The sequence below is a fragment of the Rhamphochromis longiceps genome, linkage group LG15 (genome assembly GCF_057381845.1).
Source record: "Rhamphochromis longiceps isolate RC_006_pf linkage group LG15, R_longiceps_female_GT1.1, whole genome shotgun sequence".
NCBI classification, from domain to species: Eukaryota; Metazoa; Chordata; class Actinopteri; order Cichliformes; family Cichlidae; genus Rhamphochromis; species Rhamphochromis longiceps.
This window is the reverse complement of record NC_140571.1, coordinates 2,633,365-2,653,878: the sequence shown is the minus strand read 5'-3', so window position 1 is coordinate 2,653,878 and position 20,514 is coordinate 2,633,365. Positions and strand designations below refer to the sequence as shown.

The 20,514-nt window shown below is 43.8% G+C and overlaps 1 protein-coding gene across 5 annotated transcripts in view; it reads left to right on the top strand.

Annotated features, from left to right (window-relative positions):
• The window catches only part of nrxn3b (neurexin 3b), a 334,694-nt gene that overhangs the window by 269,500 nt on the left and 44,680 nt on the right, over window positions 1–20,514 (top strand). For all 5 annotated transcript variants that reach the window (XM_085382343.1, XM_085382342.1, XM_085382344.1 and 2 more), the window contains one exon: window positions 13,130–13,301. In XM_085382343.1, coding sequence (XP_085238469.1) covers window positions 13,130–13,301 — 172 coding nt within the window. The remainder of the gene's footprint in view (window positions 1–13,129; window positions 13,302–20,514) is intronic.

The following is a 20,514-nucleotide window of genomic DNA, read 5'->3' as shown; positions in this document are numbered from 1 at the left end:
GAAGCTAAATGAATCTCAAATCAAAACCAAATGAGTCTCCTCTTCAGCAGACTCTCAAAAACAGAGAAATTGAAAGAAGAAAAAAATGAGTGTGGTTGGACCGGGATGCCTAAAGCGCTCTATTCTCAGTTAATCATTTTTCTCCACCTCACCTCATAGCCTCTCTTCTTGTGTGCTTTTCTTTTTCTAGACATTCACTTTCATGCTGCGCGTCTTTTCTCCCCTCTTTCTGTTTTTTCGTTCCCCCCTCTGCCTTCATCCCTGACACCTCAGCAGGCGAGGTGGAAGATAGAGTCTTGATCCCAGGCAGGTTACCCTTGGCAACAGACCACCCACCCCTCTGGTAGTCGCACGTTCAGGGCAACCCAGCTAGCGCCAGTGTTGGTATCTGTCCCCCCCTCCCTGCCCACCAACCCAACCTGCAGAGATCAGAGGAGGCAATTTCTTATTTTTTTCTGTGTCATCATCTCCTGTAATTTAGGAACAAACACCCCTCCTTTGTTTTCCTTCACTTCAGCCTTCACAATCTAGCCCAGACGCCGCCAGCGAGGGATCAGAACACCGTCTACTGTAGATGCCAGCCATTAGCATTAGCATTTTTAACACCTGTTCCAGCGCACGGGGGCGTTAGCACTTCTAATTTTAATGCATCTCGCAAAGACAACATTGGGCAAACAAGGGCTGTGACAAAATTTTAAAGAACAACCATCTGTGTGTGTGTGTGTGTGTGTGTGTGTGTGTGTGTGTGTGTGTGTGTGTGTGTGTGTGTGTGTGTGTGTGTGTGTGTGCAGGCATACAAGAGTGTGTGAGTTCACGTGCACACTCTTGTGTTTACATTCATCAGTCTGTCTGTTTGTGCCTGGAAGTGCGTGCCCAGAATAGTATGTTTGTATAAACAGATGGATGAGAAGCTGTGCCTCTCTCTATCCCCGTCTCTTTGTCGTCCCCCAACACACACTCACACACACACTCACACACACACACACTCTCACACACTCACACACACTCAATGAACTGCAGTCCAGGCTTTGCTCAGCAGTCGGAGACATGCTACCACAACATGGGACAGAGAGCAAGCGTCTCCGTCCTGTTATATACGATATATGAGCGTCTGTGTAATAATAAGCCTCCCCCTCAGTCTCGCATTTGTCTGTCTTGCTCCAATAATCAGCGTCCTTCTTGTTAATTGGGACTGCAGCTATCTAAAATAGCTTCTGCCCCCTCCAAAACACACACACACACACACACACTTTTTCTTTGTCACAGTTGTGGTTTTGTTTTTGCATATTACCCGAGACATGGGAAGGAGAGCGTGCAAAATACGGAGAGCAGCTCTTCAAACAAGCTAAAATCTTTTGTGTGTCTATTCAAATAATTTCAGCCCGTGACTCTTTACCAAGCAGCTGCAGCGATGCATGCGATTGTGACTCAAGGTATTCTCTGTGGGGAAAACACAAAGGTCAAAGATAAAGTTTGCCTGTGATTTTTTTCCCCCCGTTTTAGTCTGGTATGTCTTTTATCTCGTTTCGTTTTTGTTTCGACTTAAACGCTCAGCCTGTTTCTGTCTGAGAAAATGGAGCGGGTAGGCATTTTGTGAATACATTAGAAAGTCGTTCATTTTGGAAAAATGAGGGGAGGAAAGAATGTAGGGTAAATTGTGTGACCGCTTGATTTATTGTATGCTACTTTCACTCTGGGGCTACCAAATTGAAAGTGCTCAAATTCAGCAGCACATTAAATTAAATATCTGCCGAACAGATTCTAATTTGATCACCAAGCTGTTTCAATTTCATTAGCCTAGTCCCTAATGGACTTTCACAGCATATTATTCCATCTAGCACAAATCCCATTCATTGACTTTTTTCTCCTTCTTTTAAATAAGCCCGTGGTGTACAGGGACCCCGTGGCCCCACATGTGCAGTGTGAGGTCATATGAAACCTGCTTTTTCTGTTACGGACACTTGATCAGGTAACTTTGAACCCAAACTGAGTAAATCCGCAAGTAAGCTCCCGATTTATGTCCGGCGACTTCCTAACAGCTGCTGTAAAGCAGTCCAGGAAGTATATGAACACAACCGTGGTAGTGTTGAGACTCTGTGTTTGTGTGTGTTTGTGTAGGGCACCAAGGCCCATTGCTTTTGCTTACGGCCTGATTACATGTTGTTGAAGTCCAGCACACGCTGCATCGTAATGGTCCGAATGAAGTAGTGCAGCAGCAGGTCAGGCAGATGAAAATTAATGGCAGAAGTTTTACTGTGTTTCTGTGGTTTAGCACGCTTTTAATTATGCAGTCTGCATTATAATAACGTGTGTGTGTGTGTGTGTGTTACTCTGACTATAAACAGAACAACACTCTTTCTCAGCTTTGCTCTCCATAGATGTAGTGTAGTACAGTACTGTGCAAAAGTCTTGAAACACCTCTCGTTTCTATATATTTAGGTCTTTCGGCTACTTTTACATACAACCTCGTACCAGCACAATTTCAGAGGTTTGTTTGTATGTTTGGCACTTAACGCTGACCTAACGTTAAAAAAGAAGCCTAACCTAAGTGATGAACCACAGTTGTGTCTACATATAATAGACAACTTGGCAAAGAATCGATTTTCAATTTCCAACCTTTTCTTTATAAATCTATGATAAATGCCAAAAGATAAAACAGGCAAATTTGACAGACATGAAATGATTTTTTTTTTTTTTACCAATGAGGTGATTCCCCAAAAGATATTAGCTGAAAATGTGGCATATCTCAGCATGATGTGCAGTGTGTCCTTGAATATTTAGAGGAAACAAGTGGAGGACAAAATAAAAAGCGTTAGGCCTAAAAAGTATGTGAAGCAGATAAAAAGCATCCGAAAGTCATTTCCTTAAGAAATAAAATCCAGCAAAGACCTGATGCAGGAGCTGAGAGATGCACCTGACTCTTTAGTTTCTACTGTCTGCAGAACCATCATCAGAAATGCACAGGCACTGGCTGCCTGTGTCTTTTACAGTTAATTTTAAAATTCTTATGTTTGTTTTTAAATGTCTACACAGTCTTGCCCCGCCTTACCTCTCTGAGCTTCTTCATCCCCACATACCCTGTCGGTCTCTCAGGTCAGCTGACCAGCTGCTCCTGGAGGTACCGAGATCCAGGAGGAAGCTCAGAGGGGACAGGGCCTTCTCTATTGTGGCTCCAAAATTATGGAATAATTTGCCCATGCATGTTAGAGAGGCCCCTTCACTGTCCACTTTTAAATCACGTCTTAAAACCCACTTTTATTCCTTGGCTTTTAACCTCAGTGAGACTTAGTTTCTTTTTTAATGCAGTAGTTATTTAATTAATGATTTCACTCTTCTTTTATTTGTTTTTTATTTATATCTCATGTAATTTTATTTTACAGTTCCAATGTACAGCACTTTGTGTCAGCTGTGGTTGTTTTAAAGTGCTTTATAAATAAAGTTGATGATGATGATGATGATGATGAGAAATGGTCTCAGTGGGAGGATGACTGTGGAAAAGAGGAGAAAATGTTGAGGTGTGCCAAATTAGACAAGAACTGAAAATCAGTGGCTTCTTATTGTTGTGATGAATTCAAGTCGACATTTTTAGCTCATGTCTGACTGGGAGAAACTTCATTTTTTAGCATGACAATGATCCCAAACACACTGCCAGTGTAGTAAAAGCATGGAGAGTCATCGATTGGCCTCCCCAGAACCCAGACTGCAGCATTATTGAAGCAGCGCAGCATCATGTTAACAGAGAAAGCAACAAAAGGCAGCCAAGACTGAAAGAAGAGCTTTGAATGTCCTTCAAGGAGCCTGGAGAACTTTTCCTAAAGACTAATTAAGGAAATTACATGAAAGCTTGACTAAGAGAGTTCAGGTTGTATTGAAGAATAAAGGCGGCCATACCAAACACCGATTATTCGTAGCAAAATATAAAGAAATGAGGGCTGCTCGAGGCTTTTCCTCTGATATGCATGATTTAATCCTTTTAGGGTAAAAACCACAAGAAAAAAAAGTTTATTCTGGAGGAACCACAAGGTTCAGGACAAAGGTCAAAGAGCAGAACCGATCAGCCTGATTGGAGTTGCTAAATGTAAAAAAAGACCTGAAACGATATTAAACAGAAGCGTTTTATGCAGATAACGAGCAACATATTCACTGGTAGCGCAAAGATGCAGAAGCCAAAGGTTCTTTGAGGTGCAGCCACTTTACTGAGACAATGCAGCACTGTCGCAGGCAGCAGAGCACGCCGGTGACGATTAGGATCAGTGCACCGTCAGTACTCTAAGTTCCAAAAGGCTGAAAGTGATAGTATAGAACTCGAGAGGACTCTGCGGTAACATTGATAAATGTTTTCACCAGGCCGTCCGCCATTAGTGTCAAGGCAAGTTACAGCCACAAGAGCGGACAAACAGGAAATAGAGAAAGAGTGGGTGTAAATAATTGATAAGGCTGACCCTGCGCGATTCATATTCTGCAGCAGAGGATCAAAGAGCGCGGAAGAGAGTTTGACATTGAGCCTGAGCGCTGAAGTCAAAGCCATTACCTTCCACAGTAACGCTGCTGCTTGTGTTTATATTAAAAATGCAATGTCTCTTCCTCCTCAGTCTGGGCTAACACTAGCTGGCACTCCTGGGCATTAACCAGCTGGCTAATGGACGCTATGGTATAATCCCGGCAATTACAGTAGCTCTAAGTAGCGCAAGGTGGAAGCCATTTTGTTCCTGTCCATCCGATTAAGCAGTTTCTGGCTCTCTCAGGTGTGAGATACAGCCTGTGTTAGACCTCAGGGTTCTTTTAGGCCTGATCAATATTTCAGAGGCACCCAGGCCTCTGCACGTGGTATCCTCCCCCACGGCCTCGCACAACAGCTCTGCAGCCAATTATGAACATCTGAATGAACATTTGAGCCAATTAATCATTTATGAAATTTCACAGTTTTCAGAGGAATGTTTATTTGAATAGTCACTGTACAAAGCTAGGAAGCCCGGACGCTGCAGCTTTTAATATGAGAAAGTAAAACCGTGTCTGCGGTGTTTTATTCGGCTCCACGGTAGAATAGATCTATCCCAAATTAGATCCTATTTGTGGCGCTCTTCTGTCTGCGGCGCTGCGTACGCGGCGCTGCCACGAGGAGCCGCATGTCCTGTGTAAAAACAGAGCTTTCTTTCTTATTCAAAGCTCTGTGCCCCTTACAGAGAATCGGGCAAAACAAATAGCTGCCCAGTACTTACATCTGTTTAAGTAAATCCTTTAAAAGTTAACATTTTGGTCAAATTGTGACCAGACAGGGCAAAATGTTTCAGTTTGTTTGCCCAGTTGCCTGATGGGTCTTTTAACCATCGGACTTGTTCGTCTGTGTAATTCACACAAGCTTTACTCTTGTATGATAATTCTGCATTATTAAGCAATAAGAACAAGCAGTCTAATGTCCTGTAATCATTATGAAGCAATAATATAAAAAGTTTTTGTACAAAGTATCGGTATCGGATCAGTATCGTCGATACCACCCTGAATTTTACTTGGTATCAGATCAGAAAGGAAATCTGTGGTATCACTACCAGGTACCACAGCACACCTTCAGGGGTCTGGTGGAGACCATGCCTCAATGGGTCAGGGCTGCTTTGTAAGCAAAAGAGGAACCAACTCAACCAACATTAGGCAGGTGGTTCTGATGTTCTGCCTGATCAGTGTATGAGAGCATGTGCTTTTCAGTGCATTTATTGTTCTGATGTTGATGCCAACAGTAAGCTGAGTGTGTTATTGAATTTGGAACAGTGAAGCTCAGTGAAGCTCTCTGGCACATAGGGATATGATACATTATGCTTTGGATACATGGAAAACCATTTTAGCAGCTCCATCATGCTGCTTTTGCTATTTTCTAGATAGACACTTATTCTGCATAGAAATAGGGCTGCCACGATTAGTCGACTAGTCACGATTATGTCGACTATCAAAATCGTCGACGACTGATTTAATAGTCGACGCGTCGTTTGAAGCTTTGTAAGATCCCAAAAGATGCAGGAATAAGTAGCAGGATTTAAGAGTGTAATAACGGACTGAAACAGAAGATGGCAGCACTGCATGTACAAGGATGCCAGCTGCCGTTAAACCCCGAAGAAGAAGAAGCTGTGTCCCAGAATTCATAGCGCAGCCCAGCTCAGTTTCCAACAATGGCGGCAGCTAGTAAGTTTTAATATTACTCTTATCCGGTTGTTCAGTCTGAGGTCACTAGCCGTGTCTGGACCTAAACTCTGCTGCAGGTCCATATATCAAACGATCACTGTGGCATTACTGAGAGTTGAAAAACTGTCTAAAGTCTTTCATCTTTAATAAAATGATCAGCGTTCTGCTCTACCAGGTGTAACAATTGAGTTTAACATCCAGGCATCCATGAAAACGGAATTTATGACATTTAACGGAGTTAGAAGCTAGCGAGCTAACGTCTATCTAAATACAATATAGCATGTCCTGACTGCGGGGTTTTGGAAACAAATTAAAACATACAGCTCTGCTATCACTTCCAGCATAAATGAAGACAGAAAACTAAACAGCAGTGACGTTTGTAGGGTTACTGAAGTTGGGCTAGCTGGTATATAATGATTTGCTACGTGACCGCTAGCGACACAGCTATGTTAGCATAATATAAACAAGATAACTTTTTTTCCACTCGATAAAAGTTAACGTGAGTGTTCTCGGTGGTCAGGAACAAATGTAATCGCATGGCAGGATGCTGTAAAAGGACCAAACTTCAGCCAGGAGAACAACTGAGATAATCCATCCACAATACGAGGTTAGTCATTCATATACTGCTGCATGGGCTGGGCTGTAGTTACATCCTAAGGTTTTAAAAACTGAGCTTAAATAAATGATTAGCGGTAATAAAAGCAGAGGGAGGTCAACAGTGATCACTGACTGTTTTAGGAGCTTTTTGAGATCAAATAGAAGAAAATACATAACATTAAACATGTTAACAACACAAAAGCCATATTAAACGCAGACTACTTTAGACCCGGAAGTAGGATTCGTCGCGTCATCACTGAACAACCGGATTCTTCTTTCTGGGTCACAAAATAAACGTTTAACATATTTTCAGGCGAGAATGTAGCTGTGTAAACCTCAAATATCTGCTCAGTTTATCAAGACACCGCATATTTTCAAAAGCGCTCCGACGTTTTCGGAGACGTCTGTTACCCACCAGTTCGATAGCTAGCCGGGGGCTAGGCTAACTAGAGCCGTGAGAACACCGGACTCCCGACAAATCGTTTTCAAACCCACCGCTGTCTTTCACTACTCAGGTTAAACATATGAGTCACTTAGATAACTTAAAAATGTTATTGTTTGGCTTTTTTTTAGTATTTTATTTGTTCCTGAGTAAATCGGTTTGGCTGAGATTAAAGTTATAGTTTTTACACAGCTGAATAAACATCAAGCAGACAGCTGATTATCAGAAGTGTGAGATGCTCGAGAATTTACTCCGGTGTCCTGTTATATTTTAGATAGCAAGGAGTTTATTAAACTTCACCGAAACAATCTGCAAATGTCATTAAAATTTAATAAACTATCATCTTGTCTTTATTGTTAGTTAGCACAGACCTGAAACACTTAAAGCTGTAAGCTAATGATAGTTATATAAGAGCAGATGCTGCTGGTGCAATAAGCTGTACGTTTTACGTCCAATGGATGATGATCTGATTAGTCGACTATCAAAATAATCGTTTGTGGCAGCCCTACATAGAAACATGCTTCAGATTAATATAATTTTCACAGATGTATGCTACTGAAGATAATGTTTTCTTGAATGTTTGTAATAGGTAGAGCAACCATTTTCTGGCTTTTTTTTGTAATAGAAAGTGTGGCTGTGCCAGGGTTTCTAAATTATTTTTCATAACTAGGTGTGATTTGCTTTGTAGACCTAATCAATTTAATCTATTGTAGAAATAGAGACATTCTTTATGTAATTAGGGCTTTCAATTTCGCCAACAGCGCTTGCAAGACCACAGAAAAATATGCCAAGCTCTTGACAAGCCCAAGGCTTGTCGAGTTGTCAGCGCGTTCTGTACATGAAGAAACGACTAGCTGCAAAGGCCAGCGCACACTCGCACACACAAACCTCTCTTTTACTGCCTCTAACATCCTACCCTTTAGCAAATTTCTGACACTAGAGCTTGATGTGCACAAGAATAGACAGCTACAAATCACCGCGCCGTCTATGAGTTATCTCTGTCAATTACTGACGATAAATGGCTTTGGCAGTGGGAAGGCCAGGCGCATCAATCCTGCATGTGCTAGCTTCTCCACTCTATTGATTCTGCTTCCACTGCGTCCATGATCCAGTTTTGTTGGCCTCTGACCGCGAAAGCTAACTTGAGCGCTGATGTCAGATGAAAAGAGGGATATGTAACCCAAACTCCCACCCTGGGACATGTTCACATTCCTGGTATCAGATATTCCTCCCTCCCAAATGAGCCTTTATATAGATCTGCTGGAGTCATCCTGCTACAACTGCTCTGTACCCGTACTAGATTACAATCAGGGTTTGATTGTAATGCGATACTTTTTATTACAATTCTCTTTTTCTGATAACATTGTATTTTGTTCTATTCTTATTCTTATCATCCTATTCCAGTGTTTTTTCTTAATTTTTGCTACTGTAACTTTGCACTGTCCACCTTCTGCTGTAACAAAACAAATTGTGGGACTAATAAAGATTATCTTATCTTTTTGTATTGAGACAGGTCCCCACCTTTAATAACAATGTCTGACCTCAGAGTGCGTTCAGTGCACATCTTCTTATAGAAGATATCTGGGTCATAACTACTTATTTTTATGCATTTCTTTCTCCATCTTTCTTTTCCTCCCCAGCACAGCTAAGCTTATTGCTTATTCTGCCCATATCACCTGCATAAAATGGCTGTCAGATGTATTCATCTGTCTCAGGCTTGTGGCTTAACAGAATGACCATTCAGCGAGCGGGCGATGGCGTCTATTGTGAGCGGCTCGTCCTCCTGTACAGCAGCTGTCTGATGAGGGCTGTCTGCAGGCTCGCCCACCGCTGCCTTGAGTGATTCTCTCTCCTTCACTCTGCCCCGGGCGCTCCATGTGTTGGAGGCATTGATCGGCCCTGAATTGGATTGCAGCGAGCCTGATTACTGATGTCAGTGTGTGCCGGGACACGTGGGAACGCCGGAGATCCTCGTGCTGAGCTCAGGCTAGCTCGCAGCGGAGGGATGAGTCGGAGGGAGGGGTGCATTCGCTCGCCTGGAATTACATTTATCACTCTTAGTTACACAGAGCGTGAACACAACATGCCCACACATACTGTACGCCTTAAGTGACCCACACACGTATACTGCAAACATAATCGTGTTTTTGATCCTATAGCGGCGAGCAGTCAGTGTTTGTGGCTGACATTAAATAAAGAGTGTGGGAGTCTGTTAGTCTATAAAAGGGCTTACGCGCATCATACCAGTAAATTACAACTATACTGCTGTAATTTGATTGTTACAACTAAATGTTGTTACACTGTATTTTTCCTCTAACACGACACTAAAGACACTAAAGATTCTTTTCTTTGTGAGGTTACACTTCATCGTCCGCGAGTCCGTGTGCACGTGCGGCGGCGTCCGCTTTCATTTGAGCGCGCGCGCGGGTTTGGAAGTGATTTTCCGCGCATCATTTGTTTACACCTAGAATAGCCGGCCATCATCTTTTCCACTAAGAGAACAATAGCCATTTTTTCCCTCTCCTTTTGCTCGGGAGACAATGAAGTGCCTTCCCGCCTCGCGAGCGACAGGCCAATAAAAAACGTAATTGGATCTGTCAATCAAACACTGCTGCAGCGCAGGGGGTGGGCGGGCAGGTGGGTGGGCGGCGGTGGCAGAGGCGGGAGGGTAGGCCGGACACTGGGAGTAGTGCAGATAGAGAAGAGAGAGAGAAACGGGGAGGTGTGCCATTGCAACGCGCTAATACACACAGTTCCTTCTTTGCACTGCCCGGAGGCGCTCAGCAACAGTTACAAAGGTGTACAATTGTTGTGTTTTGCTGTTTGTTTGTACAGGGGCCGGGGGGATGACGATCTGTCTTTGTTTGTAGGTATTAGTGGGTCGCTGATGTGGCTTTGATGCGACTACGCAGGAGAGCCAGGGCTGCCAGAGCCTCTGAAGGTCACAGTGGATGTACTAGCGCTGATGTTTCTGTCTGTGCTTTGTATGCGCTCGGCCCGTCAGACATGTTGTTTTTTCATACCAGGGAAAGGTCTTGTCTTTAGTCAGGAAGGCCACGATGCTTTAGTAGTATTTTTCACGGTACAACAGACACGCCAAGCATCACCTTGTCACATTAAATCATCTGCATACTGGCGCGTGTGCTTATCTCGTCTCGGTGCTCGGATTATGTGTATTTGCTGTCAGATAAGCAGCGTGCGTAAACGTACACGTGCGCCCCCACACACACTTTTGTTGGAAGTGTTGCACTAAGTTTTAATAACAACTGCTTAAATTAAGAGCCCATTTACAAGCTCTCTGACAGAGAAGTTAAGTGCGCGTTGAGGTATTCTGCTCGCCTACTCTGCGCCCGGGCTCAGCTTTTAGGAGATGGCTTTCTTGTGTCTTTGGTGACATTGTTTTTCCATTATTAGCCGAGCTGCTCCATCGTTCCTTCCATTACGGTCTCAAGCACATTGAAATTCTGTATCTCTTTTTATGAATAGATAAAGGATGTTTAAACTGTAAGTGTGAGCGTGGCAGTGAATACTGTTCAGTGTCTTTTGACCACTTTGGCAGTTAAAAGGAGCTGAAGAGGAAACTACAGTATGCAGAGTCACTGCAGGGGTTCATTCGCTGCCTATTTTCTGGGCTTTCTACCTTTTTTTAAAACTTTGAAAGGCTCCTCTGGAGGATGCTCCGCGCCTTGAATCATGACAACTCCTGCCCTGTGCACTTAAAAGCGGTTAAGAAATAAAAATGGAACCTTAATTAACAGAAATCAAAAGAAGCGCCTGCTTTCTTCCAGGGTTTTTAAGGTGCTCGAATTAAGAAGATGAAAAACAAACTTAATTAAAAAGTATTTTTTTAAATTTCCTATTGATGTCATGTGTATTTTCAGCCTGTTCTCTTGCCCTGGGTGTCAGCTAATACTGTTTCGTCCAACTCCATCGCACTTACACACAAGGCATTGCCAGAGGGAAAGGTCATAACATGAATGTTTCAGCTGGGCATCTTTCAGCAAGCAGGATGACTGTTGTGAAGGGCTGGAGTTTAACCATCATCTTCACCCCGACCTTATTAAGACCAAGAGAACAGTTAGTGAGTCGTGGCAGCTTTCAGTCACGTGGCTGTTGTCAGGCTGCTCGGAGTGTGTTGCACTGAAAACCTCCTGTGGTTGTACGTTTTTGCAGTCATCTTTAATTTGTGTTACACTCTTCACAATTTCATTACTGCTTGGTGATTATTTCGTGCATCTTTGCTACCGAGTTGGCGTCTTCCATGCAAACTGCACAGCAGTTCACTTACGACCAAAGTAATTACAAGCAACTGCCCACAACCTCCAACAACCACTGACAACTGGCTGGAGAATTCCCTAGCAACCCCCTAGCAACAGAGGTTCACTGATTGGTCTCTAGACTTTACTCATGAAATTGATTGTTAAACTCCAGTCTTTAGCAATCAATTTCATGGTAGCTTCCTGCAACCTACAACAGCCACTTGAAAGTGGTTGTCAGATGGTCCCAAGGTCTGTGTGAGTGGGGCGTTTGTAGTTTAAGCATCTAACCAGCAAGTAAAATATAAAGTAAAAAGCAAGTAGTGGGGGAAAAAAGATTTCGACAGTGCATGATCCACATTCTCCCAGCAGATGAATCAGCAGCTTATCCAACAGCAAACCTCCAACCTGGTAATGTGGACTTTGTGGTTCTCTGAAATGGAATCACAGCCATTAAGGCACCTGCTCCAGTGACATCTGACCAAACAGCATGAGGACACACTGCTGTTTGATTTGTTGTTAAACTAACTTAATATAGCAAAATGTGTCCGGGAAAAAACATGACACGCTTCCTGTTTTACTGTACAGTGAAGCTTCCTTTGGTAATCGGGTGGTATAGTCTCACCATATAGTCTCACTTACAGCAAGAGGAACTGCATCAAGCATAGCTTGGCCTTATTAAGTGCTCCTCTTAGGTATGAAGAGCCTGTAAAATTAAATAGAGGTCAGCAGGTTTAAGTGTTGTGTCATTTAACTTGTAGCAATCCTGCAGCGCCTTTACACTGACGAGCACTGTCAAATTCAGCCTGACATTATCAGGGTCTGTATAGTCACAGTCAGCCATGCAGGGCCAGTGTCTCTGCTGATCAATTAGCAATATGTGTCTGCTCTGTGTTCAGGCTTTCCTAATTTTGGTTTTGTTATGAGAAATAGTCCCACTGCTCTGGGCTTCTAAAGAAGGTAATTACACTGAGAGATTCCCTGTGGGGGATTAAAACAAATGACACAGAAAACACAGCCTTTCCCCATCGCCACTCACTCAAGCCCTGCCTCCGCTTTAAAACCTTTTGCTTGTAACGCCTGCATGACCATGAATACACAAGCAGTCACAATAAAACACACTCTGGCAGCTCGTGAAAATTAGTGGGGTCGAGGGGAGAGAAATCAGAAAATGACGAGGGGGCATCACGATTTACGGACATGGTATAACTGGTTTAGCATTAAGAGCTAAACAAAGCATATGGTATTCATGCATTCTGTAAGGACCGCGGCAGAAAAAGCATCTGTCCTGCCAGTTTTGTGGTGACAGGCTGCAGGGAGCATTACTCATCATTACAATCTCTGCTGGCAGCCTATTTTCATCACATTACAGTGGTATAATGAAGCGTAGCGCGCTAGCGTCCTCAGGTTCTCTGAGTAGTTCACCATTAGCACCAGCCGGGGGCATTCATCCAAGTAGCTTTATTGAACTTTTTACAGTTAGTTTATTGTATAATTAATTCATTACGGCACAACAATACATGTGGGTGGAATCTGCGGTTCAAATTCATCTCGCGCTGACAGCGGTGCCACACAATTTCGTATCGCTTGCATTTATTAAGCAGCGCTCACTTTGTTTGATGGCGTCAGACCAACTCTTTCATGCTCTTTGTGTCTGTTTCAGGAACAAGGCAAAATAGGTGTGACGTTCAACATCGGAACGGTGGACATCAGCGTCAAGGAGGTAAACACGCTGATAAACGATGGCAAATACCATTTGGTCCGATTCACCAGGAACGGGGGCAATGCGACCTTGCAGGTGGACAACTGGCCGGTCAATGAGCACTTTCCCACAGGTACCGACCTCATTTTTAACTCAGTCTATTTGATATTCTGTTATTAACCCAATGAATCCTTTCTGGAGTAATTCAAGGTAAATTAGTAGTAATAGCTTTAAAACCACTGGACACCATCTATTTCATCATGCAAAGGGCACAAGCAGGAAGAAAGGATTCACCTTCACTTGCTCTCCGGGGTAAAATATGTGAGATGACTAACAAGCATGTGGCCATCACCTGGCCAACATCATACTCGTACTGTAACATGTGCTTCAAAACCCTTCAATAAACACGATAACGCTTGGCTCCACGGGAGGGGGGGGACACCGAGCTTGAAATCTTTTGTCTTGCAAGACGCATTAACTGCGCAACATTCGGTCAGCGGGCAGGCAAGGAGAGCACTGAAGGCAGAAACCAAGGGTGGCCTGTTGGCCAGATAAAGCTGCTGCCTGCCTGTATCTCTCATTCCCAGGTCAGCAGAAGCGGCGCACCAGCAGAATACAAATAGGGTCATCAAACGGAGCGCGCTCCATTTGGAGACTCAGGCACTCCCTCCATTTGGAACAGATATGTGCTGCTCAGCTAGCTAGGTGAGAGAGTGTGAGAGAGGGAAAGAAGGATGGGAAAAAATCCTCTCCTGCTTCTACTTAACAGTCCATTAAATTGAGTTGGCTCTCCTCAACTTTGATATCTGTGTCTCCATGTCAGCCGGCTTAGGAGAAGCTACCTTTGTTTGCTCGTTTCCTATTACCCTCCTCTTCAATTTCACTTAGTCAAACAGAACAGACACACGGGGAGACAACATGGGAACAAAGTGGCAGTCGAGCCAAGAATGACAAAAGATAATATGAAACGTCATTGATCTCTGTGGAACAATTGTGCCGCGCTGGTAGGACGAGAATGTACAGGATTACATGTCGACTAAAAAGCCAATGTTAAATTTCCTTGAGATATGAGCTCGGCTATATCTAAGAAGCCATCACGCATCAATAATTGAGATATTCTGTTCTGAAAGCTTTTAAAAAAAACATATGCAGAAATGTTGATACCATGTAATCGTAGGAAGCCAGCAAATATGAGTCGATCCCTTTCACTATGTCTCAGCAGCCCTACAGCATGCTCCTTTTGCCTGCTTGCCTTCACCGATGACAGGCCAGCATCCTCTCCTGGCGTGACCTGGCACGCTGTTGTGGTTTGGTTCAGTGCCAGCGCAGGTGACGTTAATCTCTTCTGTCTCTGGCTTTCTTTTGCCGCCGGCTGTCTTTCGCTTTTCTTTGAGCAGATAAGGTCGGACGGGTTTCATAACCGCATTTCAGCTGCAGTAACGCTGCGAAATACTGAGAAACTCCGCAGCGCGCACACAAGTGACATCTCCGTGGCGTACACATTGGCGCTCGCGTGTGCGCAGCGCTCGATGAAGAAATTGAATTAATCAGGCAGAAGCGGGCGCGATTGCTGCACAGAGGTAGTGTCATGTCCCTTATGTTCCCGACTGTGGATCGCGCAATAGTTCGACCGTTCTTCATCTTTAATAGCCATCAGTTTGGGATAGGAATTGAACGCCTACCACCTTCATAATTACCTCAAAGGGCCTGCTTGCATAAGCATGCAGTGCTTGTTTCCTTAGCTTCTGCCAATACGTATGCCGGAATCTGTGATCCAAAGCCAGCAAAGCTCAGGAGTCACTGCTAAATGGTCGTTAAGGTTTACATCTCCGCTTCAGGAATGCACAGCAGAAAGAAGTTTAGCTGTGGATTTCTTTCAAGCGATCCCACTGAGGTTTGTTCCCTTTTCTGTCCGCCTGCCATTGTCTTGAGATGGAGTTGAGGTCGGCGGATCGAATGCGTGGTAATTTCTTTTTCTCTTCTGCACAGGTAATTTGCAGTACATTCAGTGATAGTAATTCAACGATGATTGATTTTTTTCCCTCGCCCTCCCTCCTTTGTAAAGGGGTTGTCATCTCGTGAGTAATTACATGTTAGGGTCCAGACTCATCGACTGCCTTCTCACACTTCTAATGCTTAACTTGAAGGCAGTAGCTGCCACGAGGCTCTCAGGCCACTCAATAAACAGTTACCGGATCTGGGCATGCCCTCTCCCTGGTGGGGGAATAGGTGAGGACAAAGGTGTTGGTGGTTTGCTTGTCAGTCAGAGCCGCTTACAAAATAGGCCTGAGGTGTGTAAATTGGACGTCTTAACAACAGTGTTTAGAGAGTTGGCCAACAAAAGCATTGAGACATTAGGATTCACTTCAAATGGCAGCAGCCAGTTCTGACAGCATGACGTGCTTCTAAATAACGGACGATTTCATAACTCCACAACTTTGGTGTTTCTTTGCTTATTTCAGCCTCATTTTTAACACTGACTATGAAATTGCACCAAATCTTCCTTAAGCAGCAGCCACAAGATTGTTTTAATTGAAGCTGTTGTAAGATTCAGTCTTTGGAATAACGTTACAGAAAGCCGTTACTCTGATGAGCTTCGGAAGGAAGTTTGGGTGGGGGACACTCAGCGAGGCAATTTCATTCCTTCTTTAATGAGCTGAAGAGTTTTCATCTGCGCCAGAATAATTGGTTACGAATTCTTATAATGATCAATTAGAATTTTTCAAATGATGAGCTTACATCACGTAAGTGCTATTTGAACACCGGAGGTGAGGATCTCTGAACATGGGCGTCTGTACTCCTACGTACATTTTCCATTAAAACGTGCACTTAATTTGTCATTAAGTGCACGTTTGTATATTCATTTATTTTATTCGAAATCAAGGAAAATTCTAAGTGAACACAAACTTTTGAGTGGTAGCGTGTTCCAATATAACATGGGTGTCAAATATAAGGCTCGGGGGCCAGGATCAGTCCAGAAAATAAATTCCAATCTGGCCCACTGAATTGTGGGAAGTGTGAAGAAGGGCCTGTCATATTTTAATTGTGCTTTCATGGGTTTCATACTGATAAACACCTCCTCGCCTGGAGGGGACAGGACTGTCCAGGCAATGAGCTAACTTCAGTTTTTTTGTTTATGTTAAAGATTGTCAGTTTAAACTCTGCTGACAGACGTCTATCATTTTCTACACAAATTACACTTTTTTCTTATATTAATATATATGAGGGATTTAATGTATAGTTAAACATCTTTACACTGACAGAAAGGCGAGTTTCACTTGTCCGGCCCACTTATGATCAAAGTAAGCTGAATGTGACGCATGTACACGGGTATTTTTAAAAACGGAGATTTTCCATTTTCGTTTTAAAAAATAATCCCGTCCACACGTAAAGGCAGAAATGAAGGAAAACGCTGCTATGAACATGCCAGAGCAGCAGGTGGCACTATATTCCTAACCGTGTAGAAATGTTGGCCAATCAGAAGTCTAGAAGCCTCGGCGGGAAAGAGTAAACAAAGCTGGGGCATAGAAGCAGAACCGAGTCGTATGTGTGGAGGACAGTAACTGTGTGTGTGTATGTAAGCATTTAAACACTGCAGAGAGAACAATTAACAGTAACCGTATTTTGTCTACGTCCGCCATGGTAGAAATTCATTTCAGCGAAACAGTAACCCGGCGCACAGTGTGACGTCAAAAAAGGCGCACACCTTTGACGCTGCCTTTTCTCCGTTTTCCTCGTCCACACGTAAACGCAAAAACGGAGTTTTCAAAAATCTCCACCCTGGCAGGAGTTTTTAAAAATCTCCGTTTACAGTGACCGAAAACGGCGTTTACGTGTGGACGAAAGGCGCAAACGCACAGAAAAATCTGCGTTTTCAAAAATACCTGTGTGGACGTAGCCTGAGTTTGGCATCCCTGCACTTTGATGCTAAAGCCATATTACCATCGTTAACTGTAAGAGAACCAGTCACAGTAAGCCGGTATGGTACAGAAATGTAATGGATTGCATTAGATTGTAATTTTATTATAAATATAAATAATAACATAATCATTTTACTATATAGTGTCAAATCACAACAAAAGTAACCTCAAGGAGCTTTGTATTATAAGGTAGAGACCCTGCAACAATCATATGACCCCTATGAGCAAGCACGGCGACAGAAGGAAGGAAAAACTCCCTTTTAACAGGAAGAAACCTCCATAAGAACCAGGCTCAGGGAGCCAGGTGGCCCTGCTGTGACCTTTTTGGGTTGAGGGGAGGCAGAGATTTGTAATAACTAATGATTAAATGCAGAGACGTGTAAAAAGGTCCAGCCCTAACTATATGCTTTAGCAAAAAGGAAAGTTTTAAGTCTTAAAATTAGAGATAGTGTCTGTGTCCTGAATCCAAACTGGGAGCTGGTTCCATGGAAGAGGTGCGTGAAAGCCTCGTCTTCTAAATATCCTAAGAAGCACACGTAAGCCAGTAGCCTGGGAGCGACATGCTCTATTGGGGTGATATGGTATCTATCTCCTATCCATCCAGCCGTAATCATAACCATTTATTCAGTTCGGGGTCACTGCGAGACCGCAGCCTATCCCCGCTGTCATAGGATGAGAGGCGGCGTCCACCCTGAACAGGACCCGTCTTTCTCCCAGTGAAGCAAACAGGTTGAAGGGTTCCCTTTGCAGTAAGATTAAACACAGGCAGTGAAGCTAATTCTGACACGCGGCTGAAGAACAGGAACATTTTATTAAATAACTGAATGAATTATGCAAACTGCTACACACTGTCTGATTGTCTGTTTGTTTTTCTGCAGTGTTACTGGGCTCTCCTCTCAGCTTAGTTCTCCTTTGTTCCCGTCTCATTATTTAGCATTCAGTGCTACCATAGCTGACAGCCAAAAATATAATAAATAAATAGTTTCAATAATTTAAACTGTCTTTTCTTCCATTTCTGCTGAGGTCTGCTCAAAACATGGAAGGCAGTGCACGCTGTACAGAGAGATAGGATGGATAACCTTAGTGTCAAGCTGAGCGTGCCCAGTACACAAGCGCTCAGAACTTGATATTGTCAGTATCAAAGGTGACTTAAACAAAACTGCTTTCACTGATAAAAAAAATCCACACTTTAATGCAACCTGTGTTAAGAAACAAGACGGAAAAGAACTTGTGCACTTCACAGCCCCATTCTTCTCTATAACAGTACACCCGCTCTGATCCCACACTGGAGCGTTTCCACGAGGCTTCGGCAGCTTACGCGCGCGCGTGTTTGCGTGTGGGCGTCGAATGTATGCGTTGACTGCTTTTGTCTTCCTTTCTCTAATTATTCTCCCCCTCTAACAGTGCCCTCTCAGATCTCTGTTCTGTTTTTGTCCTCAAATTCCTTTTTATCCGTGTTTCTCCGCCTTTTTCGAGTCGGTGCTCATCGTGGCTACGCATCTTTCTCGCAGTCCTGTGTACTTGTGTGACAACCCACATTACTGCAGGGACTTGTCTTTGTCTAGTGAGAGGCTTCCAATTTCCTTATATAACACTCCGAATCCCTGCACTCTTTGATTTCGGATTACATGATCTCTTTTTTTATTTGCGTGAGTTCGAATCTTTGAATCAAAGAATTATTAGACCGAGCCAGGCGGAGATTGTGCATTGCACGTTGCCTCGAGCTGGCTGAGGTCCAGGCGTTGTCTCAGATGAATGACCATTGGCCTAACTACTCTGCTAGTGCCTTGGGGAAAGTATGTCCGTGTGCGTGCGTGTTTGTGTGTGGTCCATCATTTGTGATGGGTACAAGGGGGTTGGTCATAGCCAGAACAGCCTTGTGTTCATTTTCAGACACACGAACGCTCGAAAACACGATTACTTTCATCCACACGCTGATGCGCACAATGTTGCGACTCCCACAACCTGAAACAGACACAATGAGTTGCACGGTTTCAAAATATCTGCCAATCTTTGTCTTGAAATACAGACAAAACAATTCCTCAGGAGCGAGATAAATCCCCACGCGTCCCTGGGGCCAAACATGATTAGCCCTATCTGAGACACAATCTTTGTCGCTCTCACAACTCAGACTAAGCCAAGTGTACAAGCCGCCAATCTAATTCATCTTTTCAGCACCATAAATTTCAGAGCGACCTGATAAATGATGAATTTACTCCCTGGCTTCGTCTGACGCCCGAGAGAGAATGGAAGGAAGATCGGGGGCAGGCGTGCAGGAGAAAAAGAAGGGATGTGGGTGAATAGAAAAGAAGTGCAACCGGTGAAGGAATACAGAAGCGTTTAATGGAATACGTCGACAAAAAGTGAGAAAGAGCTGACATGTAGACGGGCACAGAAGAAGAGAAAGTGAGTGAAAAGTAGATAAATTGTGGCTGCAGCTGTAGAGGCCGGATTCAGCCAAGAAGAGCAAAGAGAGCTGATTGCTGAGTCTGGGAGACGGAGAATAGCGGGAGCAGATGAAGGAGCTGGAATATCGCTGGATGGACAGTGTGCCGAAGAGAACGAGAGAATGGAAAAAAGCTTGAGTGCACGGATGAATAACCAGGGAGCGAGGAGGAGAAACAGAGATGAAAGTCAGGTGTAGATGGGAAAGAAGGTGGCTTGTGCAAGATATTCATTACCAGGGGGCTGCGGTGGCGAGCTGTGGAGTTGAGCTGCCACACTATATCAAATGTACTCATCATCCCCAAATAGAGAGAATGCCAGGAGCCTGTCACGGTGGCCATTTTCACAGTTTTGATGCGCTCTCAGCACTGGCCCTGTGATGGAACCCCGGTGAGATTAGTCTGGCAACCAACTGCAGAGAACGAAGCAACCGACCAGCAGACGACTGTCACCGTGCCAGTGTTTGTGTTGACTGAATGGCTGCCACCAAAGGGAAAAAACCGAGACACTGTTTTGGCTAGGAGGAAAAAAACAGTGATGGCATGCAGCGGGGCCGAAGTAAAAGCCGGCAACGTGCGCATAAGCTCGCAGCAAAATAATATAATAATGATAAACATACGTAAATATTTATATTCACCTGGTCTTCTCTATAAGGGCTGTGTGGTGTTATCACACTTTACCTTTTAAGGCCCTGCAGAAACACAGAGAGAAGAGACGGACGACAAACTCACCCATGAGGCGGCCTTCCTGTACAAGCAAAATGAAAGTGTCCTGGTTGGGTTAGCTTTCGACTGACTAATACCAAAACCAAAGCAAACATAGCTAAGTTAGCTTGAGTTAAGGTTGGCAAATTTAAGGTAAGATTCCTGGAAGATCAGCTGATCACAGAGCTGCTGCTGCCTCTGCAAGCCCTTTTGTAACCCATTTCCAAAGTAGCTCCACCTTCGCTGCCATTATATTATGCTGCTATTCATACTGTCA